Source organism: Ceratotherium simum, chromosome 35 (genome assembly GCF_057802395.1).
Source record: "Ceratotherium simum simum isolate JZ-2026a chromosome 35, ASM5780239v1, whole genome shotgun sequence".
In the NCBI taxonomy this organism is placed as follows: domain Eukaryota; kingdom Metazoa; phylum Chordata; class Mammalia; order Perissodactyla; family Rhinocerotidae; genus Ceratotherium; species Ceratotherium simum.
In genome coordinates, this window is record NC_141934.1 from 1,039,112 (window position 1) to 1,049,309 (window position 10,198).

At 41.3% G+C, this 10,198-nt stretch overlaps 1 protein-coding gene across 4 annotated transcripts in view; it reads left to right on the plus strand.

Annotated features, from left to right (window-relative positions):
* HIRA (histone cell cycle regulator) overlaps positions 1-1,895 on the plus strand; it is a 108,116-nt gene extending 106,221 nt beyond the window's left edge. For all 4 annotated transcript variants that reach the window (XM_004442348.3, XM_087423736.1, XM_014796718.2 and 1 more), the window contains one exon: positions 1,012-1,895. In XM_004442348.3, the coding sequence (XP_004442405.1) occupies positions 1,012-1,128 (117 nt within the window). In that variant the 3' untranslated portion in view covers positions 1,129-1,895. The remainder of the gene's footprint in view (positions 1-1,011) is intronic.
* Positions 1,896-10,198: the final 8,303 nt, after the last annotated feature.

A 10,198-nucleotide genomic window follows, 5' to 3' on the forward strand; every position in this document is an offset into this window, starting at 1 on the left:
TCTTTAAATATTTCCTCTTTTCTTTCTCTCACTTCTTTGGGACCCATTATGTAGGGTGGGCCCATCTCCTGTCCTCCATCGACTTTTACTTTTCCTCTGCAGTTTCCTCTCTGCAGCTTCCCCTCTGTGTGCCTCCCTGCTTGAGCCTGGGCTGCTGCTCCATCTAACTCGCTCCAACTGGGTCTTCAGCAGTGTCCATTCTCCGCTAATCCCATCTCCTTCAACCACTGTGCTGCTCAAACTTAATATCGACACTTGGTTCTTTTCTATAATTCCTTGTCTTGTTACCACACTTATTCTAACAACTTGGGCCTTCTCTTCCAATGGTCAGTGTTGTTGGTTGGTGGTTTTCCCTTTGCATTAGCTGTGCTTCTCAGGGGTCTGTGCAGTAGAGACCCCACCTGGCAGTGCATGTTGCAGAAGGGTCCAGGCAGACCATGGAGCTAGTGCACCCAGGGGTGAAGGAGGTGTGGGCTGGAGCCAAGGGCAGAGACACCAAGACTGTAAAACCAAGGCTAGTCACTGCCCGCTGGGGGCCTCCCTGTGCCTGAGCTTGACCTCAGGCCCCTGAGGAGCATCTCTGTAAGGGAGTGGCCCCTCCTGGATGGCCATCCACGTGTCCCTCTGCCCTGATATCCTACTTCCATCCTACTCTGGAAGGCCAAGCTACTGTGGCCACTGACCAGTGCACTTGAAGGCCAGCGCTGACTGTGCCACCAGACTTAGGGGACCTGGAAGAGCAGGACCTACCCGGTTCTCTCTGCTGTGTTTTTGCACTTTGTCCCTCCCCTGCGCCCTGTCTCTCCTCCCTATACGTTCCAGCGCAGCCTTTCAGCTCCCCCTGGGCTTCCCAGTGTGCAGAGAAATTGCTCTCATCCATCTGTGGTTTCTCCAGGGGGCTCCTGGGTCAGATGGGCAGACACAAGTGTCTCTTCCAGGCCAGGGAAGCTCCCCCACAGTCTAGGTCTCCTCACTGACACTTGCACTCAGCTGTTACTCCTGTGTCCACAGGGCCTGCGGAAGAGGGAACTGCTGAAGGAGTTGCTGCCAGTCATTGGGCAGAACCTCCGCTTCCAGCGCCTCTTCACCGAGTGTCAGGAACAGCTTGACATCCTGAAGGACAAGTAGCCTGCCCAGGCCTGCCCTCGCTGCAGCAAGGACAAGGCCACACTCTCGCCGCTGATGACATGCAGTGCCGCCTCACACCTTGTCGGGCTACCGTAGGATGAGACACTGGCAGGAGGTGGGCTGTCCTGCACCAGCACCAGCCCAGCTCCCTGGGTGGACTTCCTCTCTGTCCTGGGCCTGTTGCTCCCTTGGAAGGGAGAAGCTCTGCCTGCAACTCATCCCTCCCTCCAGGACCCCTGTGCAGAGCTGGGGCTGGGGCTCTGCCCTGCTGCCCTGGGCTCAGTGAGGCACTCCCAGGCCTGCCATCTCCAGCGTGGTCCCGAGGTGGACACTAGCCTCTGCCACTGCAGGCGCTGTGCTGCTTCAGCTATGATGAATGAGCCATTTGTGAAAGAGAACCCTGAAACGTTAGTATATTATGCAGTCAGTAGACTGACCCGAGACCTATGTACAAGGAAAGGCTATTCCAACACACGGACTATTTTTGTACTAGAATTTGCTAACTTGTAATACGGAATTTTCCTTTTGCCCAATAATCAGGATATCCCTATAAGTCACCTGGACATTGGTCACTTGTAGGAAATTTAAACTCTAATTATGACAGCTACATTGAAAATAATTGTACTGAAATTAACTTGTCTATCTTCATTTGGTTTTAATTTTTAAATGTTTGTAAAAAGAGACTGTTTTTCGGGGGATGGGGCAGAGGGGTGGGCAATTTCTTTTGTAAGTGTAAAATAAATGAACACACATTGGATACCAAATCATCCTGACTTCCCTTGCCTTTTCCTTCTAACTTTCACCTTCCTCCCTGTCTGTGGATCCCTCTTCTGAAATGTGCATTGACAACATCAGAGCCAGAAGGGATCTTTGATGTCATCTAGTCTCCCCCAGCCCCTCCATGCAGATATTCATTTTGCAGCATGGAGGTCACTCCCCTGGTCATGCAGCATCTCAGGCCGAGTGGGGGCTAACAGGTAAGCAAACTTGCATGTGTCTTCTCCCAAGCCAGACACTGAGGTCCTTGGTTCTGGCTGCACTGTGCCCCAAGTCCCCAGTCATGCTACACACCAAGGGCTGCAGCTGACTTGCCAATTTCATGGAAGGAAATCACTAAGTACAGACTCAGGTTTTCTGAAGAATTATCCTGAAGCTGGGATTTTCTTAGAAAGTGGTCCAGATGCTGACCCACAGGAGAGGAGATTGCCAGAATCACAGATTCTTCAAGCATAGTGAGGGCTGAGTACATTTACCTCTGGGTTCTGGGACCCATCACCTCCCTGCCAGCTGTGTGTGATCCTGAGTCTGCAGAAGGAAGCCTGGACTTGGAATCAGATGGCCCGGGTGACTCTGGCCACTGACATCCCCTCTCTGGATGCTTCCCTGCCTAGTGACCAACCCACGGCCTGACTCACTCAGACATCAAGTGGCTGAATGAGACCCAGGCCCACATGCATGCCTGACAAAGCCAGCACACGGAGTGCATGTAGGCATGGGCACCTCAAAAGCCAGGCAGCAAGTGTGAGCTTTTCTTTAAAAAACGAGGAGCCAAAGATGCTGTGCAGAACCAGGCAACACCCCTGGCAATTCTGCAGTGAGGCATTGAGAGCTTTGGAGCTGTAGGATGCACATGGCCTCGGGACTGACGGGTCTTTCTGGGGTCCAAACTAGAAAAAATCTGGGCCTTGCTTTTCAGCTGTCAAATGGAGATGAGGTTAAGAAAACATGCATGGTTGTGAGGATTAACTGGGATCATGTAGGCAAAGTCTTGGTACTTAGCAAACGTTCCCTTGAAGAAAACTTGCACAATCAGTGTTTTTACACTACTGTTTAGAGAGGGGAGAGACAAGAAGCAGGACTAGTCGGGGACTTCTGCTTCTAACCAAGATGGAGTATCAGGGACCAAATTGACCCTCCTGCCTGAAACAACCAAAGGAACCAGTCAAAATACGTGAAACCATGGTCTTAAGATGCTGGATATCAGAGAACAAAGGACAGTGATCCCTGGGAGACGGAAAACAAACAAGATGAGCCCCACAGTTGCCCCAGCTTACTACCTAGAGAGAGTTTCCAGGCTACAGCAAAGGGAGAGGAAGCTGTGGTAGAGCCCAGCAGACTCCTTGAGTTGAAGAAATGAAGCTGAGAACCCAGGGAGACCAAGGCAGCTGGAGTTCACAGGACAACACCAGAAAGAAGAGAGCTCCATGGAGAGAATGCTAGAGCTCGGCAGAGGGAGCCCTTTGCAAATTCAGCTGAGGCCTCGTCAGTGCATACACTTGAGGAAACAGCCAAGGCCAGGCAAAGAACCATCTGAAAGGATTAGCGTGAAAATTACTAGTTATCACCCAGGGCTAGGAATAATGCCTGGTCCTACCAACCAGACTATAAAAAGTCATAACTCACAGGCTTAGGATAGAGTACTCAGGAAGTCTTGCCTCAGTATTAGAGAATAATTAGAGCACTGCTCCAGATCCATCTAACAAAAAAATAAAAGCAAGACCCAAAAGGATCAAACTGTTTCCAAGTAAGTACATTGCAAAGCAAAGTTCAAGAGGATTTATAAGAATACAAAAGTATACAACATCCAACAAGGTAAAGTTCACAATGTCTGGCACCCAAACAAAGATGACCAGGCACACAAAGAAGCAGCAACACGATCCAAAATGAGGAATACAATCAATCTGATCAGTTAAAACTGACCTGAACTTACACAGATACTAGAATTAGCAGAGAAAGACATTAAAATGGTTATAACACTATTCCTTATGTTCAAAAAGTTAAGTGGAGACATAGAAGACCAGAACAAGAAAGTCACAATCAACCTTCTAGTGATGAAAACTATAACACGGAGATGAAAAAGTACGTGGGGTATGATTAATGGCAGATTAGACGTTGCAGAAGAAAAGATTAGTGAACTTGAAGGCATAGCAATAAAAATGCTCCAAAACAGAAAAAATTCAAAAGAGGAACGAAAAGAAAATAGTATTAGTAAGCCAGGGGATAATGTCAAGTAGTGTAATATACAAGATTGAAGTCTTCCAAGGAGAGGAGAGAGAAGTAGGTGACAGGAAAAAGTATTTGAAGAAATAATGGTCAAAAACTTGCTCCACCCCTCCCTGCTGTCCCTTGTGCCCCTGTAAGTGCCCCCGTGCCACTGTCCATTTCCCCCTCACCCCTACCCCTAATGCCCATGCCTGCTGACGTCCTTACCCCTGTCCTCTGATGCCCCACACCGTCCCACTACCTCTGCCTGCTGAACTTGTTTGCAAGCAGAACATTGGGGGCCTGTATTTTCCTGGGCTGGGACTCCCTGCCTCTCTCTTCTCAAAGTTCTGACCTGATTACCTTGGTTACCTCCCAATTTCAGCTTTCAGATGAAAGCTGTGAGGAGTCAGAGCCCTTTAAAAATTAGGTTAGTGCAGTGGGAGGTTGTTTATACATGCAGCAGGTCCACTCAAGAGAAAGAGTAAATGCTTCGTCTCTCCCATGTTAGATCTATTATCCCTGTCCTCTCACATACATGGCAAATGTTTTCTCCAGATTGTTCTTCATCATTAAATTGTATTTCTGTGTTAAGTTTCTAATTTTTGTGAAATTTAATTGTCCTTTTGTAACTTCTTTAATTATTTTAAGCTAAAGACACATGGATGGCAAATAAAAAAGCACATGAAAAGATGCTCAACATCATAAGCCATTCAGAAAATGCAAAGTAAAACCACAATGACATAACAACACATACCTATTAGAATGGCTTAAATTTTAAAAAACATACAATACTGACTATGGATGAGAATGTGGAGCAAATGGAACTTTCATACATTGCTAGCAGGAAGGCAAAATAGTATAGTCACTTTGATAAACAGTTTGACAGTTCCTTGCAGAGTTTAAACACACACTTACCATAGGACCCAGGTATTCCACTCCTAGGTTTTTGGTTTTGTTTCGTTTTTAAAGATACAGAACATTTTCATCACCACAAGGATGCCTCATGTTGCCCTTTAAAAAAAACAGCTTTACTGAGATATAATTCACATAACATGCAATTCACTTATTTCAAGTGGACAATTCAATGTCTTTTAGTATAGTCACTATTAGAACATTTTCATCATCTTAAAAAGAAACCCCATACCTTTTATGCCCCCTCGCCATCCCCATCATCCCCAAGTAACCACTCATCTACTTTCTATATATATTTACCTATTCTGGATATTTCATATAAATGGAATCACAGAATATGTGGTATTTTGTAACTAGCTTCCTTCTTTAGCATAATTTTTTCAAGGTTCAATCATGTACCATGTATCAGTACTTCACTCCTTTTTATGGTCAAATAATATTCCATTGTATAGATATACCACATTTTCCTTATCCAGTCATCAACTGATGGACATTTGGGTTGTTTCCACCTTTTGGTGATTATGCATAGTACTGCTATAAACATTTGTGTACAAGTTGTTGTGTGGACATATTTTTATTTCTTATGGATATATATGCAGGAGTAGAATTACTAGGTCTTATGGTGACTCTATAATTAACTGAAGAACTGCCAGACTGCCTTCCAAGTGGCTGCACCATTTTATATTCACAGCAGCAGTGTATGAGGGTTCTGATTTCTCCACATCCTCACCAACAATTCTTATTGTTTGACTTTTTTTTTTTTTGAGGAACATTGGCCCTGAGCTAACATCTGTTGCCAATCTTCCTCCTTTTTCCCTTTTTTCTCCCCAAAGCCCTAGTAGATAGTTGTATGTTATAGCTGTACATCCTTCTAGTTGCTCTATGTGGGACGCCGCCTCAGCATGGCTTGATGAGCAGTGCATAGGTCAGCGCCCAGGATCCAAACCCACAAACCCCAGGCCACCAAAGTGGAGCACGCAAATTTAACTGCTATGCCACCGGGCCAGCCCCATATCTGACTTTTATAAATTCTAGCCATGGGATGTGAAAAGATATCTCATTGTGGTCTTGATTTGCATTTCTCTAGTGACTATGTTGAGCATTTTTTAACCTGCTTATTAGCCATTTGAATGTCTTATTTCGAGAAATGTCTATTCAGATCCTTTGCCAATTTTTAAATCAGTGTATCTACTACTGAGTTGTAAGAGTTTTTTATACATTTTAGATACAATTTCCTTATCAGATATATGATTTACAAATATTTACTCCCATTCTGTAGGTTGTGTATTTACTTTCTTGATAGTGTCATTGAAGCAAGAAGTTTTCAGTTTTGATGAAGTGTGATTTATCTATTCTTTGTTTTATTGCTTGTGCTTCTGGTCTCATATCTAAGAAACCATTGCCAAATCTGAGGTCATGCAAATTTACCCCTATGTTTTCTACTAAGAGTTTTATAGTTTTAGTTTTTACATTCAGGACTTTGATCCATTTTGAGTAAATTTTTGTATATGATGTGAGGTAAGAATCCAACTTCAATATTTTGCATGTGGCTATCCAATATCCCAGCACCATTTATTGAAAAAACTGTTCTTTCCCCCAAGGAATAGTCTTAGAACTCTTATTGAAAAATCAGTTGACCATAGACACACGGGTTGTTTCTGGACTCTCATTTCTATTCCACTGATTTATATATCTTTCCTTATGCCAATACCACGGTGTCTTGATATTGCTTTACGTTAAGTTTTGAAATCAGGAAGTGTGACTCCTCCAACTTAATTGTTCTTTTTCAAGATTGTTTTGGCTATTCTGGGGCCTTTGAGTTTCCATATTAATTTTAGAGTCAGCTTGTCAGTTTCTACAAAGTTAGCTGCAATTCTGATAGAGATTACAATGAATCTGTAGATCAATTTGGGGAATATTGCCATCTTAACAATATCAAGTCTTCCAATCAATGAACACAAACATCTTTCCATTTATTTAGGTCTTCTCTAATTTCTTTCAATAATGTTTTGTAGGTTCCAGCATATAAATTTTACAGTTCTTTAATAACATTTGTTCCCAAGATGTTATTCTTTTTGATGCTGTTATAAACGAAAGTGTTTTCAAAATTTCACTTTCAGACTGCTCATTGCAAGTGTATAGAAATACATTGATTTTTGTATATGAATCTTGTATCCTGCAACCTTGCTGAACTCATTTATTAGTTTTAATACTTTTTACTGGACTCCTTAGGATTTTCTATATACAGGATGATATCATCTGTGAACAGAGATAGTTTGAGATAGTTTTACTTCTTCTTCTATCTAGATGACTTTTATTTATTTTTATTGCCTAATTTCTGTGGCCAGAACCTCTAGTACAATGTTGAATAGAAGTAGCAAGAATGGATATCCTTGTCTTGTTACTGGTCTTAGGGGGAATGCATTCAGTCTCTCACCATTAAGTATTATACTAATTATGGGTTTTCCACAGATACCCTTTATCAGGTTGAGGAAGTTCCCTTCTAATTCTAATTAATTGATTTTTGAATGTTGAACCATCCTTGCATTCCTAAATTAAATCCCACTTGGTCATGGTATATAATTCTCCTTATGTGTCACTGTATTTTTGAGGATTTTTGTGTCCATATTCAAAGATATGTTGGTTTGCAGTTTATTTATGAGGGCTTTTCTGGTTTTGGTGTCAGGGTGTCACAGAATGAGTGAATGAGTTGTATTCCCAATATTTCTGTTTCTTTGAAGAATTTGTGAAGAATTGGTATTAATTTTTTTAATGTTTGGTAGAATTCAGCACTAAAGCCATCTGGGCCTGTGCTTTCTTTATGGGTAGTTTTCGATTGCTAATTCAATCTTTTTACTCAATTGATATAAGTCTACTCAGATTGTCTATTTCTACTTGAGTCAGTTACAATAGTTTGTCTTTCCAGAATTGTGTTCATTTTATCTAAGTTATCTAATTTATTGGCATATGATTAGTATTCCTTTATAATTCTTTTTATTTCTGTAAGATTGGTAACATCCCCTCTTTCATTTCTGATCCTAGTAATCTGAGTTTTCCCTCTTGTTTTCTTGGTCAATCTAGCTAAAAGTTCATCAGTTTTGTTAGTCTTTACAAAGAACTAGCTTTTGGTTTCCTTTATTTTCTCTGTTGTTTTCCTATTCTCTATTTCATAAATTTGTGCTCTAATCTGTATTATTTCCTACCTTCTGCTTACTTTAGGTTTAGTTTATTCCTCTTTTTCCAGCGTCTTAAGGGGGAAGGTTATGTGATTAAAGCTATAAAATTTCCCTCTAAGCACTGCCTTAGGAGAATCCTATGAGTTTTGGAATGTTGTGTCCTTGTTTTGATTCATCTCAAATTATCTTCTAATTTCCCTTTGATTTCTTCTTTAACCCATTGATCATTTAGAGCATGTTGTTCAATTTCCACATAATTGTGAGTTTCTCAATTTTTTTTCTCTTATTGTAATTTGCTTCCATTGTGGTCAAAAAACATACTTTGTATTATTTCTATCTTCTCAATTTATTGAGGTGTGTTTAATGGTTTATCCCAGAGAATGTCCCATGTGCACTTGAGAAGACTGGTTATTCTACTGTTGTTAAGTGGAGTCATGTTGCTCTTGTATAGCCACACCACTTCCCTTTCACCCCATCATCTCCTTAACCCATAGCAACCACTAATCTGTTGTCTACTTCTGCAATTTTGTCATTTCAAGAATGTTAAATAAATGGAACCATACAGTATGTAACCTATTGTGATTGGCTTTTTTCACTCAGGATAAGTGGAGATTAATTCAAGTTGTACGTATCAATACTTCATTCCTTTCTATTGCTGAATACTATTTCATGGTTTTGCTACACAGTTTATTTAACCATTCACCTGTTGAAGGACATTAGGGCTGATTCCAGTTTTGTGCTATTACAGTTAAAGCTGCTGTTAAAGTTTTTGTATAAACCTAAATCTTTGTTTTTCTGGACAATTGCTGGGTCTTATGGTAGATTCACGTGTAGTTTTTTCAATAAACTGACCAAGGCAATTCAGTGGAGAAAGAATAGTCTTTTCAACAAATGCTACTGGAAGTACTAACATACACATGCAAAAAAAAAGTGAATCTAGACTTTAAAAGTGCTGCTCTAAGAAAGTCAATGTTAAGAGAATGAAAATACAAGCCTTAGATTTGGAGAAAACATTTGCAAATATCTTATCTGATAGAGGACTCATACAATATATACAAACTCTTTAAAGAACTCTTAAAATTCAACAATAAGAAAACAAGATGTACAATAAAAAAAAGTGGAGAGAAGATCTGAACAGACACTTCACCAAAGAAGATGTACAGATGGCTATAAGTATATGAAAAGATGCTCAACATCAAAAGTCATTAGGAAATTTAAAAATTCAAGAAACGGTGGCCGGCCCGGTGGCATAGCGGTTAAGTACATGCGCTCCGCTTCAGCGGCCCAGGGTTTACGGATTGGGATCCAGGGCGCGGACTGATGCACTGCGTGTGAAGCCATGCTGTGGTGGCATCCCATATAAAGTAGGGGAAGATGGGCACAGATGTTAGCCCAGGGCCAATCTTCCTCAGCAAAAAAGAGAGGAGGATTGGCAACGGATGTTAGCTCAGGGCTAATCTTCTTCACACACACACAAAAAAAATTCAAGAAACAATGAAACACCACTACACACCTATTTGATTGGCTAAAATCCACAAAACTGACAATACCAAATGATGACAAGGATGTGGAGCAACAGAAACTCTCATTCATTGCTGGTGGGAATGCAAAATAGTACAGCCACTTTGGAATACAGTTCTGGCAGATTCTAAGCTAAACATAGCCTTACATATGATCCAACAATTGCACTCCTAGGTATTTACTGAAATGAGTTGAAAACTTATATTCATACAAAAACCTGCACACAAATGTTTTGGTAGCTTTATTCACAGATGCCAAAGACTTTCGGAAGCAACCAAAATGTCCTTCAATAGGTGAATGAACAAACTTGTACCAACAGTTCCAATCAATGATTGTTCCAATCTATGCATTGGAATACTGCTCATCAATAAAAAGAATGAACTATGAAGCCATGAAAAGATATAGAGAAACCTTGAATATTGCTAAGTGAAAGAAGCCAATCTGAAAAGGCTACATACAGTATGATTCCGACTAAA